Below are 23,111 nucleotides of genomic sequence, written 5' to 3' on the forward strand. Positions count from 1 at the left end.
GGGTTAAGGATCTGGCATTGCCGTGAGCTGTGGTGTGGGTCGCAGACACCGCTCGGATCCCGCGTTGCTATGGCTCTGATGTAGGCTGGTGGCTACAGCTCCGATGAGACCCCTAGCCTGGGAACCTCCATGTGCTATGGGAGCAGCCCTAGAAAAGACAAAAAAAAAAAAAAAATGCTTACAATCTTCTGTCTCTTGACTATTGACCATGAAGATCTATTCCTCCAAATTTCATAAAATTAATTTAGGTAGAGTAATATCCAAAAAAAATCAATCAGAGTTTTATTAACCTTTATTAACTTAGCATTTGCCAGTAATTCAACTGAATCTACTCTGGATAGTCAACATTTTAGTTATTATTGATGTGAATTCAATAATTATAAATTAAGCAAGTTAATAACAGTAAATCAAGTTTTAGAATATGAGCATAGACAAAGATAAAATTACACAAAGAAGCAAAGATTAATTTTTGAGAATACTGTTGCTTGAGAATTTATTATTGTGGATTTTTATTTTATTGTAAGTTTCCAGAAGCATTTAGTTAAAACAGTGAAGAATTAAATCCAAAATCTCTAGAAATAGTTTCCTTGCAACTTTGAACTTCATTAAAGTTTTCCATACAATGAATGATAGTTTTCCTAGAAAAACAAAGATATTTAAAAGTTGTAGGTAAAATTATAACTTTGATCCAAAATGTGGAAATTATTTAAGACAATATTCAATAAACAAAATTCAATTCCATTTCAATTAGTATGAAATTGTTATGTTTTCATACAGATTCTTCTATCAAACATGTTTTGCTCTTTAAAATTATATTATGCCTTCAGGTCCAAATTATGAGATATATATATGCACATAAAACTATGGAGACTAAAGGATATAGCAATGATTAAAGGAATAAAAATTCATAAAAAGTGACATTTTTCACATATTCGATTTGCCAGTTTTAAAATTTGCTAATACTCTTTTTTTTTTTTTTTTTTGTCTTTTTGCTATTTTTTGGGCCGCTCCCAGGGTATATGGAGGTTCCCAGGCTAAGGGTCGAATCGGAGCTGAAGCCACCAGCCTACGCCACAGCCACAGCAACACGGGGTCTGAGCCGCGTCTGCAACCTACACCACAGCTCACGGCAATGCCGGATCCTTAACCCAGTGAGCAAGGGCAGGGAATGAACCCGCAACCTCATGGTTCCTAGTAGGATTCGTTAACCACTGCGCCACGACAGGAACTCCAATACTCATTTTTGATGTCTATGCAGAAACCTTAATAAGCAGTTTGTGTTACTTTGTTTTTATTTTGACAAGAACATAATCTATAGCACCCTCTTTGATTGTCATTTGGCAATACTTGATCCAAGAATTCATTCCTAGTAATTTAATCTATCACTATTCCAACAAATTAAATTATGAAAGTAGACACTGAATGTCACTTTTCCATTACCTAAAACTGGAAAGAATATCAATCCATTCAGTAGAAAGTTATGTATTATAGAGAATGACAATGGTGCTTCTTGATATTTGTTGACTTGCTAACATCTCAAATATGCATATATATATAGTAATAAAATGTATAGCATAGAGTGATGCCATACATATAACCTCTTTTATGGAAATAACAGTCTTTATCAAATAATTTATTCATTTTTTATATTCATAAGTGATATAGGTGTTTTTTTTTGTAGAAGTGAGCCAAAACTTAAATATATGTATGTAGATATATGAGGCAAGAAATCAAGGCTATGGAGGTAAGTGATGATGATGGAGAAGGTTAGTTTTATTTGCATTTACTAACTTTCTATAGTATTTGAACTTTTAATAAAAGACATATATTGACCATATTTTAAAAATAAGATTATAGTCGTAAAATGAAATATTATTAAGAAATAGAAAAAAGTATTTAGTAATGGTATGAGTTTTGAGTAGACCAAATGTGTCAGAATGGATTGATTAATGAGCAAGAAAGATACAGAAGGCCTGAGCCTGGGCTACTGCCCTTTTTTCTTGTATTAGTTCTCAATTGGGAAAATCATACTTATTTCCTATTGCTTTATTTTATGAGCAGTTTTTCCATTAACATCCCTGGATCCTTGCACTATCCCTAATTCCCCTTCAGGAAGTCTCTAACTGATGGCTGACAATTGCTTGGAGCTCATACATCAAAAGTCTCAAGTCAAGAATCATTCTGTTCGCCATGTTTTTCCACACTAAGAGAGAGGCAGGGCAGCCGTGCAAATAAGTGGTTTATTCATGACTTTTCCAAAGTCTGACTGAGGTAAATAAATAATTATTTTTTAAAATCCTGGGAGTTCCCCTTGTGGCTCAGCAGTAATGAACCCGAATATTATCCATGAGGTTGCAGGTTCAATTCCCTGGCCTCGCTCAGTGGGTCAAGGATGTGGCATTGCCATGAGCTGTGGTAAAGGTCACAGATGCGGCTCAGATCTGGTGTTGCCGTTGCTGTGGTGCAGCTGGCAGCTACAGCTCTAATTCGACCCCTGGCCTGGTAACTTCCATATGTCACAGGTGTGGCCCTAAAATGATTTTTTTAAAAAGGTAGCTGATTATTACACTAAAAAGTTTGTTTAATACATGTTTACAGACTATAAACCAGACATGATCAATTGTAAAAATATTTTGATTAATAATATTCTATTTTTTTCTATACTTGAATTAATTAAAAATATCTGCCAAGGTGTTCAACACTGTTTCTGAATTCTGAGCATCAGTAGGAACATGCAGTTACAAGAGGAAGCTGGGAAGAAAGGTAGCTTGTTTAACTATGTTCCAATTTGTCATTTATTTTATTTCTTCTTCTTTTTTCTTGTAGCCCAGAAAGTCAATTCCAAATTCCTTAACAAATTCAAAGCTAATTTTAGTGAAGTAGAGCTTACAAAAATTTAGAAATTTTTTATACACAGTCTTTAAATGAAATCAATTCTAGCCATTCACCCCATCCCTCACTCTTTACATACTAGGAAGTTCAAAATTTTTAAATCATGTTGGCCTAGATTTTACTTTCTGTATTTGATATGTGGCAAAGATGACTGGCAGGTCAACAGATTTTGTGATTCCTCTGTCAGTGGGGCTCAGACATGAACTAATTTCCCAAGTCCCTCCTATCACCCATCCAGGGAGCTGTACAACTATTCTTGCCAAAGGTATATGAGATAAAGTTATGTTTCTCACTTCTAGTCCTGGTCTTTATTTTATTTATTTATTTATTTACAGCTGCACCTGTGGCATATGAAAGTTCCCTGGCTAGAGGTCAAATTGGAGCTGTGACTGTCAGCCTACACAACAGCCATAGCAACACCCACGCTGCAGCCTATGGCAATGCTGGATCCTTAACCTACCAAATAAGGCCAGGGATTGAACTCGCCTCCTCATGGAGACTATATTGGGTCTTTAACCCGTTGAGCCACGAGGGGAACTCCTAGTCCTAGGTCTTAAAAAGAAGGGTTCTCTTTTAAGTTAATTTTCCTTTGATTTATTGTAGTGAGCACATAATGGTGAAACTGTAAAGACTGATGGAGACAGAGACAAGGACCCTAGGTCCCTGAATTATCATGGAAGAAAGCCTCCTTTCAATTGAGTAAACATCCTGAATCATATGTGAATGAGAAATAGAATCCTGAGTTTCACCATTATAATTCAAAGTTTTATTTATTCAAACATCATTACCCTATGTAATGCATACTTAATTTTAAATTTAATATAAAATACATGCATTTTTATTTTGACTCATATTTCCTAATTTTGCTTTAGGGAATAGAAATTATAGATAAAATTTCCCCCCTCAATAAGGAAGGGTAAACTATATCTGGAAAATTGAATGACATAGTAATTTCCAAATTTGCCATTATATAATTTCTTATTTTCCACTGTTAGTAAATTTAGGATTTGGAAATTTTGAAGAAATATACTTCTTCCAAAACCAGAATTTGGGGGGCATCATATTTTTTCCTTTATGTCTATAATACATAGAACAGGATGATTAAAGTTCACAATTTATTTCATGGTTCTGTCATGGTGACTATCATTATTATATTTATTATGTTTTTCATTTTAAAACAAAGTAGAATAAATTAAAATACTAAAACTATCCAAGAAAGAAAGAGAGATTCCTCTTGCCTCCTTGTCGAACTGAAATGTGGTGATATTGATCTGCTGTTTTTGGGCAAGGACACCGGAAGAGGGGACGTGCTAAGTAAGGGAGGGCCAATAATATGGGCCCATTAAATGAAACCCATCATAAACCCACAGAGATTATTGCGGAAACTTTGACAGCCATGTACAGGAAGTCAACATCTCTTTCTTTAAATGGTCTGTTGTAATGATTTATAATTATGATTCTGGTGGTATTTCATTACCTATGAAATCAATACAACATGCAGAATTTACAAAAACATAAAAGTTTCTTTGTCTCTTACCTGTATACTTATGCACTTTGTGGAGAAAATTTAGACCAAGCAAGACCGTATTCTGAAAACTAGTAAAGTCACTGACCAGGGGGGCTTTATCTCCATCAACAAGCATTCGTGTTGGCAGGCCCTTCTGGAATTCAGCTGTTCTAATCAAAGTCGTAGGGAAGAGGGGTGGGGCTAAATAGTCCACAAACAAGGCCCAGCTTCTTTCAAAATCTGCTTCTTGTTTAGAATAAAATTTTAACCTAATAGACAAGTGAGGGGAAGTATGCATTTTAGAATTAGTCTACTCAGAATTATGCCAACTGAATTTATAAGACAGCTAATTTGTTCAAAACTACATTATTCTACTTTCTAAAATCTAGATTGTGAAAAGGTTGTATTGATTTTGGAAATTATCATCCCAGAAAACATGTACTTCTAGTCAAATGTTTTCCCCTTTTCATAAAACATTTTCTATTTGCATTAACTCTGAAATGCGACCAACTCTCATTATTTTAAAATGTAAAGATATAAATCAAAGAAGATTAGCAATTTCTGCTGGATTTGATATCTATTTAAAGAACACATGATTTTCATTTCAATTAACCATTAAAAAGTAAAAAAATTTATGGAGAATTTTTCCTGTTTTTTAGGTCGTTTGATTTTTTTTTTCTGATGACATATAGTAGAAAGTTAAATTTTCTCTTTTTTCAGGTGTATAATGCAATAGTTTAATATTTGTGTATACTGCAAAATGATTACCGCAACTCTAGTTAATGTTAGTCATCATGCACAGTAACAAATTTTTTTGTGATGAGAACTTTTAATATTTACTCTCTTAGAAACTATTAAATATACGATACAGTGCTATTAACTGTAGTCACCATGCTGTACATTATAGCCGCTTGACATTTATTTTATAACTAGAAATTTGTCCATTTTATCCCCATCCGCCTTTTCACCTACCTCCCACCTCTCGCAATCACCAATCTGTCCTCTGTGTCTATGAGCCTGTTTTCTTTTTTTAGATTTCACATATAAATGAACTCACACAATATTTGTCTTTCTCTGTCTGACTTATTTCAGTTAGAATAGTGCTCTCAAGATCTATCCATGTTTTTGTAAATGGCAAGAGGTCCTTCTTTTTTATGGTTGAATAATATTTCATTGTGTATATATACCACATCGTCTTTATCCATTCATCTGTCAGTGGACATTTAGGTTGTTTCCATGTCTTGGCTATTGTAAATAATGCTGCATTGAACACAGAGGTGTATATATCTTTTCAAATTAGTGTTTTCTTTTTTTGCGAGAAATATTCATAAGTAGAATCACTAGATCATATGAGAGTTCTAGTTTCCATTGTTTTGAGGAATCTCCATACTGTTTTCTATAGTGGTTACATCAATTTACATTCCAATATTCTCTTCTTATTGAGAAAAAATTTTTTATTTGTAGTGAATAATTTTATACCCACATTATTTGTATCTCTTGGTCTAGTCTAACAATCTCTCTATGTATAAAATACTTTTGAACATTATCCAGTAAAACTTCTTCTTATCAGTTTTCTCATTATCATAATATTTCCCCATGGTTGACATATTGGTAAACAGGCAAATTGAAAAAGATTCCAGTGAATAAGGTAGTGTAAGATGGAAATATGGAAAGATTGTGTAAGATGTAAGATTTAAAAAATAGCTTTAGATCCATTCTTACCTATTGCCAAATTTTTTATGAGCAACCTTCAAGGATGACATATGTGCAGCCCATAAGTATTTCAACAGGTCCTCAAAACTACTAGAATATGACTTTACCTGCTATTTAAGAAGGAAAATGTTATTAATACTTAGGCAGTTATAGAAATCTCTCTCTTTTAAAATCAATTCTATTTACAAATATAATTTTTCAGCTTTCTAAATGAGAAGAGAGCATTTCAGAGTTAAGATGTGAAAGATTTAATGCTTAATATACCCCAAAGAAAGCAATATTAGTTATACTAATTACTAGTATTACTGAATCCATTTGAAGGAAATAAACCCTGTGTTTTTGAAATGCTCAGAATTTTATACTGTTCAGGACTAGACTTTTAGTATTTTGTTTTTCTGTTGCCATGCAATGAACTTTCCACAAAGTTTTAAAAGTTAGAAATGGCGGGAGGAATAAGAGTATTTTACCTAATCATAGGCAATATAATAAACAGGTTCTCATTAGAGAACTTGATCCTTGGTCATTTACTCTTTCACTCATTACACTTCACTTTGACATCAACCTTTTTTTTTTTTTTTTTTTGTCTTTTGTCTTGTCTTTTGAGGGTCACACCCGCAGCACATGGAGGTTCCCAGTCTAGGGGTCTAATCAGAGCTGTTGCTGCCGGCCTACGCCACAGCCACAGCAACACAGGATCTGAGCTGTGTCTGAGACCTACACCACAGCTCACAGCAATGCTGGATCCTCAACCCACTGAGTGAGTCCAGGGATTGAACCCGCAACCTAAGGGTTCCTAGTCGGATTCGTTTCCACTGTACCACAATGGGAACTCCTGACGTCAACATTTGATTCTGATTGTCAAATGACCATTTTAGTCAGATCATATGATGGTTTATCAAGAGAGTTTATCAAGATGGTTTATCAAGAAAAAGCTGATCAAATTTGCCACAGTCTACTCCCTAATTGTATTCACATAGAGTTGATTGCTCAGTTGGCCTGAAAGTATAATAAACATGCACTATGAAGCCATGATTTCAATGGACTTTGAATGCAATTTATTTGGTGTGAAAAGATTGGATAAGGCAGCCTTAATACTAGATTGCTAATGAAGGTTCTAGTGAGATATGATGTCGTGGAGTAATGTACTCATAATAATGTTGTTGTCATCATAATAAAGATTTTCACATTAGAACTTTATTCCTTAGGAACATACTGTTCAATGCATGATAAAGTCTACATTAAATATTATTCAAAAATATCTGACTACTCTCAAAGAGTATTAGTTAAAACACTAAAAAAAAGACTCCAAAAACCTGGTAAAATTTATTCCATTTTTTCATTGTTTCTGGAAAGGATGAATAACAGCTAGAAACATTATAACAAAAATTCGTCTGATCCTTGGATGGTGGCAGAAAGGTGATATTATCTGATGATATTCCCATTATGCCAGAATCAACCGCAGCAAGGAAGGGCATTGCAGAGAGATAGTAATTTACGTCTGTATGAACAAAAAGTTATTATTAATATTGTTAACATATATAATTTTTTAAGTAAATAAATCTATTGTGAAAGTAATCCCACAGATCCAGAAACATGGTAAAACTTAAGCAATAATTCTGGGCACTTCAGAAACATGTCCCTTAGCAGAGTTCCATTGTGGCAGAGCAGAAACAGTCTGACTGGGAACCATGAATTTGTGGGTTCGATCCCTGGCCTCACTCAGTGGGTTAAGGATCCCGCGTTGCTGTGAGCTGTGGTGTAGGTCAAAGATGAGGTTCAGATCTGGTGTTGCTGTGGCTGTGGCATAGGCCAGCAGCTATAGCTACAACTCAACTCTTAGCCTAGGAACTTCCATATGCTGCAGGTGCAGCCCTAAAAAGACAAGAAAATAAAAATAAAAATACTAAATTCTAAGGCAAAATAAGTGAAAAAGAAAAAACATAGTAATATCTGTAGAATGCTATACTTTTATAAATTTTCATTTGAAATTTGAAGGTCCAATATATCTTTAAAATATTTTAATATATATCTAGAGTTTTTTCCTTGTTAACAAAGTTTTGCTTGATAATATAAATTCCTACTTCTATTCTATTTATTTAAAGTGAACTTTGAGGTTACTAGTTTTCTCTGATGTTTTCATAATTGGATAAATTAACTACTAGCTTTTAAAATGCCTGTCAAAAAACTCATGTCAAAACATTCCCGATATCTGAGACAAAGAAATTCTTTTTGTAAAAGCGGTAGTTCTGCTTTTTTTTTCTAAAGTTAGAATTCTGGATTGAATTTGATTCTTTGGAGAAAGAAGATCAATTTGAGCTTTGATTGTTGCATCAAACTCACCAGCCCACCAACTATCCACAGAGATACAAAGATAATCTCCAGATTCATGGCCACAGTTTGTCCTTTGGGTGGGATCAGCTAATCTGCCTAAAAGAGAAAGGATCAAGAGCTGGGTTTATTAGGCCCATTTTTAAGCTATAGATATACTAGAAACATAAGATTTATAGAACTACACAAAATACTTTTTCTCTTAAAGAATTGTGTCAGCCTCCCATCACTGTTGTAAAAAAATTAATAAATAGAAACCTCAATTAAATAAAGTTGGGAGACCAGAAGGGGAAGCCCTCACATTTTGCAATGACAGCAGAGCCCAACTGGAAGAAGAAAAAGTTCTTTTCTTTCTTCGAAAGAACTCAGCCAATGACAAGCCATAGATTTTTGTTTACTTCAACCCTCTCAGCTTCCTTTTTCCTCTATAAAAGTGTGCTCCTTCCTTTGCCATGTGGGCACGTGTGTGTGGTTTGCAAGGTTGCAGACCCCACATTGCAATTCTCTGCTGATCCTGAATAAACCCATCTTCCCTAGAGAAATCTCTGGCAGCCTATTTATTTGGTCAAATTTGACAGTCCTTTGGGTTCCAGAGAAGATCCCCAAAGGATCCAGGCTAGTGAACCAGTGGAGGTGGTACCTGCAATTGACCCCATTATCACTTACTGCTTTTCTCGTTGACCTTGGAGTTTGAAGAAACATCTTTCTGGATCTGGACTCATGCTCTCTTTGTGTTTGAAGTGCTCCAGGCTTTATTTAAGATCTATGTTAAGCTTCTTCTTTTTGGTTAAGGCCTCGTTCTGTATGCAAGTACTTGTTTGGCACTTTGGTCTCATTTTGAGATCAGACTGTTTTGATTGAAGCTGGCTGAAATGCCTCAGGCTTATTTTTTTCAGAGTAGAGCTGCTTCGCTGAAATTGTATTGGTTTTTCAGCCTTTGACTTATTTTTTGGAGGGGCTATTCTCTGGAAATTGGCTGGAAAAGCTTTTGGCCTGGCTCCTCTGGGACAAAGCTGGTTTTTTAGAATTGGCTGGTATTAGGCTTGCAAGCTCTTTGAATTGAGCTGTAAGCTGTTTAAGCTGTTTGAAAATTGTTATTTCACTCTAAAGAAAGACCTTTGAGAGATGGGATAGCAATTACCTATATATTTTGAGGATTCCCCCCCCATAGGAACTCCAGCCAATTTTTTTACTTTTCTAATTAAAAATTTTATTTTGTTTTTGTTGTCCTTTACTATTTATTTTTTTATTTTAATGATTTTTTCCATTATAGCTGGTTTACAGTATTCTGTCAGTTTTCTACTGTATAGCAAGTTGACCCAGTCACATATAACATATACATTCTTTTTTCTCACATTATCATGTTCCATCATTAAGTGACTAGATATAGTTCCCAGTGCTATACAGCAGGATCTCATTGCTTATCCATTCCAAAAGCAATAGTTTGCATCTATTAACCCCAAATTCCCAGTCCATCCCACTCCCTCCCCCTCCCCTTGGCAACCGTAAGTCTGAAACAACCATCCTTCTTTGTGCACATTGGTAATTAAATGGATCAACCTGACCAATGGCAATTAAAAATATCAATGGCTGTTAAGGGGAATTTTTGAAATCTCTGAACAATTTTCTCAAAGCCAAATTGGACTACAATAAATTAAAAAGTTCCAAAACAGAGTGGGATGCTTATTTCAGCTGGTATTTTGAGGCTTCCCAGTCTTATCAGAAGTCTAAAATTGTGTCTCTACAAACTAGGATTTTAAGATGAATTGAGACAAAACAACAACAAGAATTTTTAAAAGATAAAAATGTCTCCCAAAATCTCATGTTCTTCTCCCTTGGCTCCTCCTTCAGCACCACTTTGACGCTTTCCCCAGATCCCTGTGACCAGACTCCACCTCTGACACCATCATCTCCTTCCTTCTACATCTCCCACTACACTAATTTCAAAAGACACGTGAACCTCTAAGTTCATTGCACCGTTATTTATATTCACCAAGATATGTATGGAACTTAAGTGACCAGCAATAGATGAATGGATAAAGAAGATTATCTATCTATCTATCTATCTATCTATCTGTCAATCTATCATCTAATGGAACATTACTCAGGCATAAAAAAGAATGAACTCTTACTGTTGGTGACAATATAGATGTACCTAGGGGTTATAATACTGAGTTAAATAATCAGTGAAAGACAAATACTGCATGACTTATATGTAGAATTTTAAAAAACAAAATTAACAGACAAATATAACGAAACAGAAGGAGTCATAGATACAGAGAAGAAACAGGTGGTTGCCAGAGAGGAGGGTGTGAAGGGAGGAGATAAATCAGTAAGGGAGATAATGAGATATAAACTTCCAGCTGCAAAACAAATGATTCACGTGTATGAAATGTACAGTGTGGTGAATATATTCAACAATTACATAGTATGTTTGTGTGGACAGATGATAACTAGACTTGCAGTGATTATTTTGAAATGTATAAACATACTAAATCACTATGCTGTGCAACAAGAATAACATGGTGTTGTAGGTCAATTGTACTTCAAAAACAAACTCATAGAAAAAAAGATCATATTTGTGATTATCAGAGGGGAAGCAGTGCAGGGAAGGGAAACTGGATGAGGGTATTCAAAAGATACAAATTTCCAGTTATAAGAGAAATAGGTCCTAAGGATTATAATGTACATTATAAACATAATTAACTGCTATATGTTAATCATATTTATCATGTACATTATAATAAATTCTAAGGGAATAAATTTTAAGAGTTATCACAAGGAAAATTTTTTTCTATTTCTTTAATTTTATATCTGTATGAGATGATTGATATTCATGAAACTTGTGCTAATCATTTCATGACGTATGTAAGTCAAATCATTATGCTGTATAACTTGAACTTAACTATATCTCAGGAAAATGGGGAGGGAAAAAAGCATTAACATTCTTAAAAATATAAAATTGAAATTTAAAAAATTTTTAAACAAAAAAAGTAAAATCAAGGATTTGGCAGAATTATATTCCTTTTGTAGGTTCTAGGTGTGAATCCATTTCCCTGCTCTCTCCAGCTTCTAGAGAATTCCTTTGCTGTGGGCCACTTCCTCATCTTCAATACCAGTAGCATCTTCAAATTTCTAACTCTGACTCTCATGCCTCCCTCTTTAATTTATAAAATCCCTTGTGATTTCATCGGACTACTTAATCTAGGATAATCTCTCCATTTCAAGATATGTAATCAGGTCAGCAAAACCCTTTTTTGCCATGTTACATTACATATTTACAGGTCATGGGGATAAGGACACAGACAGCTTTGAGAAGCCAGTATTCTGTCTACTATAATATCTTTATCTCTACTTGGTGAAATGTATATTCATGTCTTCTGTATACTTTTAATTAAATTTTTTTTCTGTCTTTTTTTTTAGGGCCACACCCACAGCATATGGAGGTTCTCAGGCTAGGGGTTGAATCAGAGCTATAGCTGCTGGCCTACACCACAGCCATAGCACTAGACTGAGCGGTGTCTGTGACCTACACCACAGCTCATGGCAACACTGAATCCTTAACCCACTGAGTGAGTCCAGGGATGGAACCTGCCTCATGGATGCTAGTCAGATTCATTTCTGCTGAACCATGACAGGAACTCCAAATTGGTTTTTTTATTTTTACTTTTTTTAAAATGTGGACTTGGAAGTGTTTTTTAAGTAGTCTTAATACAAAGTATTTGTCACATATATAATGATAAGTATTTTCTACCAGTCCATTATATGTCTTTTCAGCCTCTTAAGAGGGACTTTGAAAGAACATGATTTTATTTTGAAGAAGTGTAAATAAACCTTTTTTTCTTTTAAGTGGTGTGCTTTTGGTGTCGTCTAAAATATCTTAACTCAAATACTTTCTCCTATATTTACTTCTAAAAGTTTTTTAATTTTGCATTTGATATTGGAAAGTAATCCATTTTTAATTAGTTTTTTAAAAAGATGTGAGGTTTTCATTGAATTTCATGTATGTTTGTGTGTGTGTGTTTGTATATATCTAATGCTGGATTCTCTATTCTGTTTTATGTGTCTGTCCTACCAATACCATACTGTCTGGATTCCTAGAACTATGTAGCAATATAATATCAAATAGGGTAATTTCTTTTTTTTTTTTTTTTTTATTTTCCCACTGTACAGCAAGGGGGTCAGGTTATCCTTACATGTATACATTACAATTACAGTTTTTCCCCCACCATTTCTTCTGTTGCAACATGAGTATCTAGACATAGTTCTCAATGCTATTCAGCAGGATCTCCTTATAAATCTATTCTAGGTTGTGTCTGATAAGCCCAAGCTCCCGATCCCTCCCACTCCCTCCCCCTCCCATCAGGCAACCACAAGTCTCTTCTCCAAGTCCATGATTTTCTTTTCTGAGGAGATGTTCATTTGTGCTGGATATTAGATTCCAGTTATAAGTGATATCATATGGTATTTGTCTTTATCTTTCTGGCTCATTTCACTCAGGATGAGATTCTCTAGTTCCATCCATGTTGCTGCAAATGGCATGATGTCATCCTTTTTTATGGCTGAGTAGTATTCCATTGTGTATATATACCACATCTTCCGAATCCAATCCTCTGTCGATGGACATTTGGGTTGTTTCCATGTCCTGGCTATTGTGAATAGTGCTGCAATGAACATGCGGGTGCATGTGTCTCTTTTAAGTAGAGCTTTGTCCGGATAGATGCCCAAGAGTGGGATTGCAGGGTCATATGGAAGTTCTATGTATAGATTTCTAAGGTATCTCCAAACTGTTCTCCATAGTGGCTGTACCAGTTTACATTCCCACCAGCAGTGCAGGAGGGTTCTCAAATAGGGTAATTTCTCACTTTGTTCTTTTTCAAAATTCTTTTACTTTTGCATCCCATATAAAATTTAGAATAAGCCTACATATATCTACACAAAAAGTTGCTCTAATTTTTATAGGAATTTGGTGAGAATTTACATCTTTGCTATGTTATGTCTTCCAATTTACAAACGTGCTGTATCTTTATTTGATTATTTTTAGTATTCTGTAATTTTCAACATACAAATCTGTATATGTTTTGATGGATATGTACCTGTATATTTTATTTTTTGAGCAGTTCTAAATATTATTTACAGTAATTTCTGTGTAAACAGGCTTGTTGCTAACATATACAAATGCAAATAATTTTAGTGAGTTAATCTGTATTTTGTGAACTTGCTAAACACACTATTTATTTATTTACTTATGGTCACATTCCTGGCACATGGAAGTTCCTGTGCCAGGGACTGAATCTGGACCACAGTTGCAACTTACACTGCAGCTGCAGAAACACCAGATCCTTTAAACCACTGTACCAGGCTGGGGATTGAACCCATGCCTCTGCAGCGACCTGAACTACTGCAGTCAGATTCTCAACCCTTTGCCCCACAGCAGGAACTCCATGCTTTTTATTTTTAAGGAATTTTATTTTGTGTTTGTTTGTTTTTGCATGAGATTCCTTAGGATATGTAGGGTCATGTCATTTGCAAATAGGAGCAGCTTTATTCCTTCCTTTCCTATCTGTAGGCCTCTGATTGCCTTGACTTGGCTAATTGCAATGACTAAGACTTCTGATAGAATAGAATTGGTGAGATTAGACATCTTTGCTTTTTTTCCAGTCTTACGGGGAAAGCATTAAGTCTTTCATCATTAGCTATGTGTCAGTTGTATGTTTTTGGAGATGTTCTTTATCACATTGAGAAAGTCACTTTCCCCCTAGTTTTCTGAGGGTTTTTATCATGAATGGATATTGAATTTTGTCAAAGGTTCTTCTGCATCAATTGCTATGGTCATGTAATTATTCTTCTTTAGTCTGTGATATGATGGGTTATATCAGTTGCATTTTAAATATTAAACCAATTTTGCATACCTGGAATAAGCCTCACTTGGTATTGATGTAAAATTCTTTCATATTTTGATGGACTCAATTTTCTAATTTGTTAACCATTTTTCATTAAAATTTGAGGTATACCAGTCTTCAATTATCTTCTCTCTCTCTCTCTCTTTATTTTTGACTGTACCTGTGGCATGTACAAGTTCCTGGGCCAGGGTTTGAACCCTTGCCCCAGCTATAACCAGAGCCACAGCAATGACAATGCCAGATCTTTAACCTACTGAGCCACAAAGGAACTCTTTCAGGAATCTTTTCTTTCAGTCCCCAAACATGATTTAAACACACATGAAGACAAAGATAGCTGATTGCACTCACCCCTATTTTTACCCATCCCATTGTTTTCTTTTTCTGAAATTCCAAACCTCCTTCTGCTTTAATTTTCCTTCTCTTTGCTTGATTTGTTATCATCTGAATGTTTATCCCTCTAAAAGTAAGGTGTTATTTCTCTTCAGCTTCCCTACCAACCTTCATTTTGGCTGCTTCATCTCTGCCTTCCTATTTTCATGTTAAATTTCTCTGTTGGCACACCTTAACTGGAATGATACAATGAAGAAAGTTTTCGGAAATGTACCTCAGCCTAACAATCTGAAAAATTATGGAACCATCACAATCAACTTAGCCTCCATAAACATCTTTGCCTTTAAACCACACTTATCTTTCATATAAAGACAATAGCAAAGATATATTTTTATTTAATATGATGCAACCAGGCTTCCCACAACTGAAAACTAAAATCAAAACAAGGATGGAGTTCCCGTCGTGACTCAATGGAAACAAATCTAACTAGCTTCTGTGAGGATGCAGGTTTGATCACTGGCCTTGCTCAGTGGGTTAAGGATTTGGCGTTGCCATGAGCTGTGGTGTAGGTCAGAGATGCAGCTTGGATCCTGCATTGCTGTGGCTGTGGTGTAGACTAGCAGCTACAGCTCCGATTCATCCCCTAGTCTGGGAACCTCCATATGCTGCGGGTGTGGCCCTAACAACAAAGACAAAAACAAAACCAAGGAAGAAATTCTCATAAGTATTAAAATTCTCAAAAAACTTGACCCCTAACTGGGTTTTTTTGAAGTACCTATTTTTCAAAACAAAATTAATGCTATGGCTTTTACTATCCAAACTAAAATTTCTGCCATGAACTTACCCTATTTTCCAATTATATTATGCCCCACTAATTTTAAATTCATTCTTTTTCTTCATTGATTACTTTTCTTTTTTAATCCATCAACATTTGCTCTTTTTTTCAAGATTCATTTCCAATCTCATTCTATTTCCAGACTATTCCAGCTCACAATACTTATACTTTCATCCAGTACCTTATGCTTTGGCCTTTTATTGTCCTCTTGTTGTATCAATGCTAACTTTTCTCCTTAACTATGTTGGAAGTCTTCTGAGGGAAAGCATTATCCTGCCCCAGACTCTCAATATGCTCTTTCAAGTTCCAGTACTTTTCCAATTAAAATTTCTGCTAAGCAAGAAAAATGAGTGATATTGACATATGCAACTAGATCGCTGAATCTCAAAATAATTATGAGAATAGAAATAAACCAGGCAGAGTTTCGGTTGCAGTTCAGTGGGTTAAGAACCTGACATAGTGTTTGTGAAGATGCAAATTCAATCCCTGGCCTCGCTCATTGGGTTAAGGATTCAGAGTTGTCATAACCTGTGGCATAGGTCATAGATGCAGCTCAGATCTGGTGTTGCTGTGCCTGTAGCACAAGCTGGCAGCTGCAGCTCTGATTCAACCCCCAGGCTGGGAACTTCCATATGGTGCAGGTGTGGCCCTTAAAAAAACAGGAAAGAACCCCCCCCCAAAGAATTTATATGAAAATTCTAGGTAACATTTTTAAGATTTGATGATAGAAAACAGATTAGTGTTTGCTCGTGAAGTTGGGGAGTGGGGTGGTGGAGGTAGGGGCATCAGGGGAGAGAGTGGACGTAAAGAAGTAGGGAAGTTCTTGAAGATAGGAAAACAAGGGAAAAATTAACATTTTAGAATAATGGATTCAAAGCTACATACATATATGAAACTTAACAACAAATACATTTTAAAATATGCAGTGTATTATATGCTTATTATATATCAACAAAGCTATTTTTAAAAAGTTCTGCTAAGCAATCAAGAAGCAAGCATTTAGAATGCCTAAGTATTGTGTAAGCATTATATCCTTGTTATTAAACTAGACTATATTGCTCAAGATCCCAATTAAAACTCCTCAGTCTGAATTTAAAGACATCTCTTAAACAGGCCCTCACAGATCTTCCCAAATTTACCATCCACCATTCTTTCTCACATTCCAATTCTCTTGACCACTGGCACTCTTATTCTGGCTAGAACTTATTGTCATTGCCATCTCTGTAATACTATCCTAGCAATGCCTTCATGGAGCTCTTTGGTCCTACTTTTTTCTTATGATAATCTCAGCGCATGGTTGTCACTCTCTTTCCTGAGTTACTCGTACACTCCTTAGCTTATCTTTGAGACTTAGCATCTTACTATAGGTGAAGTACTTTTATGGCCATTTTTATAATTTTTAATCCTGTGAAGATTTTCTCTAGTTAGGTCATAGAGTTCAACTCAATTAAATACTAAATAAAATCAGACCCTTAAAAAACAGAATTCCATTTATTGTGTTCTTGAATGAAAATGACGTTTCTTAAAGTATCCAGTCTAATATTCTACTTTGTTGTTTGTTCATTACTAGACCCAGAGTAGAAAATTTTCTACTCTGGGTCTAGTAATGGGAGTGGGTGTGTCACCTTTGGGGAAGTTAGTTATGGTTTACAGTGGACCTTGAGGTTTGGGCTCTTTCTGAACCTCGTCTCAGGAATTCAGGTACTCCTTTTCTCCATGTCAAGGACAGCCTAAGAATAGGAGGTATACTGAGTGGCAGGAGTTCCCCTGTCAAGCTTGGTTTTAATGCTAGCTTGGGATGTTATCACAGATCAGAACTTGCAGAGTCTTCTCCCCATCTCACATTTTCTCATTGATTCCTTTCTTCCCATACTATCTTCTGGGAGATTATTATGACATTTCCTTCTTTCTTTTTTTTCTTCTCTTTTTTTTTTTTCTTCTTTTTAGAGTGACCCCTGCAGCATACGGAGGTTTCCAGGCTAGGGATCAAATCAGAGCTACAGCTGTGGGCCTACACCACAACCACAGCAACTCGGTATCCAAGCCACATCTGCAACCTACACCACAGCTTATGGCAATGCTGGATCCTTAACCCACTGAGTGAGGCCAGGGATCAAACCTGCATCCTCATGGATCCTCATTGGGTTCATCAACCGCTGAGCCACGAAGGGAACTCCCTTACATTTCCTTATTTCTTGAATGCCATTGTTAGCCAAAAGAAGATAGCTTACAATATTTTTGTTCCAAAAAAAATCTTTATTTTGATACCTGGGTGTAAATGCTATTTTTGGCTAAAGAACACATGAGAGAAGGGTTTTCCTACAGAGTTTCCCCTCTTTCTTTTACTCTAGTCTACATGGTTACTTAACCACATTTAGAACTTTAGATGTTGGAAACTAATTTTATACATTCTTGTGTATTTAATGTATATTATCTTAACTATTTTTTTTTTGGATGTACTCCTCAGAGCTTAACACTAGGCTTGGTACATAGTGGCACCTCAACTAATAGTTGTTGATATGGAAAGAACTATATCTAATATGCCATGCCTCAGTGAATATGGTAATCACTAGTTATTTGTGGCTATTTAATTTTCAATTAATTGAAATGAAATAAAATTAAGAGTTCAGCTCTGCAGAAGTACTAACCATTTCAAGTGCTCAATAGCCACATGTGAGCACAGCATGGCCCCTGTTCCCATACTGGACAGTGCAAGGATAGAATTTTGTCATCATTGTGCATAGTTCTATTGGACATTACTGGGTAGAACAACAATACACACATTCCATAAATGCTTGATAAAGAGTGATTAGGAAGGAATGAGGACAAAAATAGAAGGAGTAGGAAAGAGGATAGTTGGAAAATGATAGGAAGGGGAAAGAGAGGAAAATTATAATCAACTTTTTAAAAGGTGGTGTTATAGACAAAAGGTATGACTACCTAACTAATTGACAGGGAAATAACAGAATCATTGTAATGAAAAAGATTCTTACCTGTACGATATTGCCATCCATGATGTACAGGCAATCCCCATAAAATATTTTGTTCATTTTCTGGTGCAAATTTTTCAAAATACTTGGCTGTCTTGTTCAGTAGGATTTTATATGTCCCCAGTCTCTCAAGGTAATGCCAGATATTAATGATGTACTTTCCATCTTCTACCTTGTAGTCACTGAACTGACCAGGACTCTCTTTCCACAGAGGGGGATACACATCTGGGGTGTTGGATGCTCTTCCTAAAGAAACAAAAATACAGCCAATTATTACACAGGCCCAGGGAAGATGAAAAGTCATGATGTTTAACCTGGAGATTGAGATGATGACAGACCTTTTACTGGGAAATGTTTTTATAGCTCTTCCAATCAGATGCTTTCAGTTCTCTCCTGGCTAATGATAGGGTGGCACTAAATAAATAGTTTACTAAAGGTAATAGGGCACTTCCCTTGTTAGTCATCTCCCAAACAAATATTGTTAGTTATATATCAGTCTCAATAATTTTCAGGAAGAGTTTGTTTTTTAAATTTATTTCTATTTCTATCTTCCATTTGTCTCTCATATTGACTATAATAACAAATTGCATGTTCTCCCCACAAGTACTTGTATTTTAAAGGATGGCTGTTTATCCAAATTAATCTCTAATTGGTAGGCGTTCAGCAACATAAAATGATAAATAGTTTGAAGTACAATTTGGAAGACATTTTAATGATTTGGTGGATTTCATCTCTCTCTCTCTCTCTTTTTTTTTTTTTTTTTTTTTTTTTTTTTTTTGTCTTTTTAGGGCCTCACTGTGGCATATGGAGGTTCTCAGGCTAGGGGTTGAATCGGACCTGTAGCTGCTGGTCTACACCACAGCCACAGCAATGCCAGATCCAAGCCTCGTCTGCAACCTACACCATGGCTCACAGCAATGCCAGATCCTTAACCCACTGAACAAGGCCAGAGATCAAACCTGCAACCTCATGGACATTAGTCAGATTGTTTCCTCTGAGTCACAACAGGAACTTACATATCTCCTTTAAACTTCAGCCCACATGCAAGCCCTGACTTGTATGTCAGACCTGTCAACCCAGATTCTGCATTAGCAGGATCTGGGCCCAAGACTTCTCTGCAGGAAGTTTACTGGGGGGCTTATAGAGTAAAAGAAAATGAGGGATGACAAAAAGAAAAGGAAGAAAAGCGAATATAAAGAAAGGTCATTGGTTTGCTTTCACTAAGGATGTGGGGGCTGAATGTTGTCTTGAAACCGATAAGGAACATTATTGTGAAAGAACCACTAACCTTGAGGGATGGAAGTAAGAAGGATTTTCTCTCAGTAGAAACCCTCCTGAAATTCTGGTTACACACGTGTGTGTGCGGAGTACTTCCAAGTATCCCATGCATTAGCAGAGGCACAGAAGCCCAGGGCAGTAAGTCAGAGGTACAAGGTGAGACTGAAATTAAGCTACAGGCTGCACCTGCATGAAATAGCTCAAAGCCTGCATGGAACTCATTCTAGCAGTAGTAGCTGCAATCAGAATTGAGACCAAGAAGATTCAGGAGTGATGCACAGATGATCCAGGTTGATTCAGAACCCCTGAATTGTGACTGAAATTATAGTTCATAACTGGGAACATGCAGACCATGGACTCAGGCAGGCCCAGGTCTTCCCTGTATGCATGTGCAGTGTGTTTATTCCAATCACAATGAGTTGCTGGAAAATTCTTTATTGGAAAATCACTCCTAAGTCTCAGATCTCATTTGACAGATATTGAGCAGCATGACCTTGTTCCTGGTTCTGCAACAGCCCTGGCCTGCCATGGTGAACAAGATAGAAAACACGTCTGCCTTTGAGATGTGTGACAAAGGATTCCTGTGGACAGGGCTCTGTCCCAGGGCAGCTGTGGTCTCTGGGCTCTTAGGGCAGCCAGCTGTTGATGGATGTGGCTGCCTCCTTGCTCACCAAGTTGCCTGGCCTGCGGTATTCCAACAGACTGATGGGTGGGGCCAGTGCCGGTATTTTCAAGGTAGGGCAAAAAAAAAAAATGGCTGCTGACAGTGTCTTTGTCCCTAGGTGAGCTTCAGTTGCCTCCTGCCTCTCCAGGAGGCTCTCCAAGATCAGCAGGTAGGTCTGACCCAGACTTTTTAAAAAGTACTGCTTGTGTTCTGGGTCCTGGAACACATGAGATTTTGTGAGTGGCTTTTAAGAGCAGAGTCTCTATTTCCTACAGCCCTTAAAGGTAAGCAACACTAGCCTTTAAAGCCAAATGTTCTGGGGGGCTCATCTTCCTGGTGCAGAACCACCAGGCTGGAGAGCCCAGAGTGGGACTTGGACTCCTCACTCCTTGGAGAGAAGCTCTGCAATTCTAATTATTCTCCCATTTATGGGTTGCTCACCTTGGGATATGGGTCTTGACTATACCTTATCTCTGCCTCTCCTACCAGTCTCTTTGTGGTTCCTTCTATATATCTTCATTGGCAGGAGACTTTCTTGCTAGTCTTCTAAGCTTTCTCATCAGTGATTGCTCTGTAAACAGTTACAGTTTTGGTGTTTCCCACAGGATGAAGTGACCTCTCTTCTGCCATCTTGGCCACTGTTCCACAGTTCTTAAAATGAAACTTGATGTCTGTGCTATTTGTTTTGGGTTAAAACACAACTCCAGAAAGTTTGGCTATCAATTGTTAACCACTTCTAATTTGTGCAAAATTTCAATATTGCCTGGAAGTAAAATCTATTGTAAGTTTATTTGCCAATATTTTTTGTAGTTATCTATCAGTAAATAGCTAATAAATATTTTTCACCCACATTTTATTTTTTTTTCTTTTTTCTTTTTATTTTTTTTTATAATTTTTTTATTTTCCCACTGTACAGCAAGGGGGTCAGGTTATCTTTACATGTATACATTATAATTACATTTTTCCCCCACCCTTTGTTCTGTTGCAACATGAGTATCGAGACAAAGTTCTCAATGCTATTCAGCAGGATCTCCTTGTAAATCTATTCTAAGTTGTGTCTGATAAGCCCAAGCTCCCGATCCCTCCCACTCCCTTCCCCTCCCATCAGGCAGCCACAAGTCTCTTCTCCAAGTCCATGATTTTCTTTTCTGAGGAGATGTTCATTTGTGCTGGATATTAGATTCCAGTTATAAGTGATATCATATGGTATTTGTCTTTGTCTTTCTGGCTCATTTCACTCAGGATGAGATTCTCTAGTTCCATCCATGTTGCTGCAAATGGCATTATGTCATTCTTTTTTATGGCTGAGTAGTATTCCATTCTGTATATATACCACCTCTTCCGAATCCAATCATCTGTCGATGGACATTTGGGTTGTTTGCATGTCCTGGCTATTGTGAATAGTGCTGCAATGAAAATGCGGTTCACCCACATTTTCTTTGTTCAATCCAATGTGTCTTCTATTATTCAATCTGTTGAAATGCCTACAAATTTACCTGAGAAAATAAACTTGGTGTTTCATATAAAGGGGTGGCACAGTGATATAAATTTTTGCTGGTACTGAAACAAAAGCCAAAAAATTACTTGAGGATACCACTTATAATCTCCCAGGACATGAGGGGGCTTACAACATCACAGGTTGTGGGAACAAAATTAGGGTTCTCTCACTTTGTTTATAATCTCTGCTGTAAAATTGAATAACATAATATAAAGCCTATAATTAACCTGCTTTGAGTTGTGTACTCTTTCATAAAAAGGAATCTTTGTGTGTGTGAAGTGTGAATGTTTGTTATCATTTTGATATACCATTATTATTGTTAGGATTCAATTTTTGGTTTTTAACTGATCTTCATTTAATTTTTTAAATCGCTTAATTAATTTTGTTACATTTAATTACATTTATAGGTGTACAACAATCATTACACCCCAATTTTAAGCATTTACATTCCAAACCCTCAGTGCATTGCTCCACCCCCCAACCTGTCTCCTTTGGAGACCATAAGTTTTTCAATGTCTGTGAGTCAGCATCTGTTCTGCAAAGAAGTTCATTCTGTCCTTTTTTCAGATTCCACATGTCAGTGATAGCATTTGATGTTGGTGTCTCATTGTATGGCTGACTTCACTTAGCATGATCATTTCTAGGTCCATCCATGTTGCTAAAAATGCTGGTATTTCGTTCCTTTTAATGACTGAGTAACATTCCATTGTGTATACATACCCCATCCTCTGGATCCACTCCTCTGTCGATGGACATTTAGGTTGTTTCCATGTCTTGGCTATTGCAAATAGTGTTGCAATGAACATTGGAGTACATGTGTCTTTGCAAGTCATGGTTTTCTCTGGGTAGATGCCCAGGAGTGGGGTTGCTGGATCAAATGGTAGTTCTATGTTTAGTTTTCTGAGGAATCTCCGTTCTGTTTTCCATAGTGGTTGCACCAATTTACAATCCCACCAACAGTGTAGTAGGGTTCCTTTTTCTCCACACCCTCTCCAGCACTTATTGTTTGTGGACTTTTGGATGATGGGCATTCTGGCTGGTGTAAGGTGGTAGCTCAGAGTGGTTTTGATTTGCATTTCTCTAATGATGAGTGATGTTGAAAATCTTTTTATGTGTTTTTTTGGCCATCTGTATGTCTTCTTCGGAGAATTGTCTGTTTAGATCTTCTGCCCA

At 36.3% G+C, this 23,111-nt stretch overlaps 1 protein-coding gene across 1 annotated transcript; it reads right to left on the minus strand.

Annotated features, from left to right (window-relative positions):
• Positions 1 to 537: 537 nt before the first annotated feature.
• On the minus strand, positions 538 to 18,802 carry LOC100512146 (protein LEG1 homolog). The gene is made up of 6 exons (XM_021074892.2): positions 18,502 to 18,802; positions 8,453 to 8,539; positions 7,426 to 7,610; positions 6,122 to 6,222; positions 4,430 to 4,668; positions 538 to 638 (listed from the first exon to the last, which is right to left on the minus strand). The coding sequence occupies exons 1-6, from the start codon at positions 18,800 to 18,802 to the stop codon at positions 538 to 540; spliced, it is 1,014 nt and encodes a 337-aa protein (XP_020930551.1).
• Between the last annotated feature and the right edge of the window lie 4,309 nt (positions 18,803 to 23,111).

This window comes from Sus scrofa, chromosome 1 (genome assembly GCF_054392235.1).
Source record: "Sus scrofa isolate SSC_HxYL_T2T_F1_AM1 chromosome 1, Sscrofa_HxYL_maternal_Yorkshire_Landrace_v2.0, whole genome shotgun sequence".
NCBI classification, from domain to species: domain Eukaryota; kingdom Metazoa; phylum Chordata; class Mammalia; order Artiodactyla; family Suidae; genus Sus; species Sus scrofa.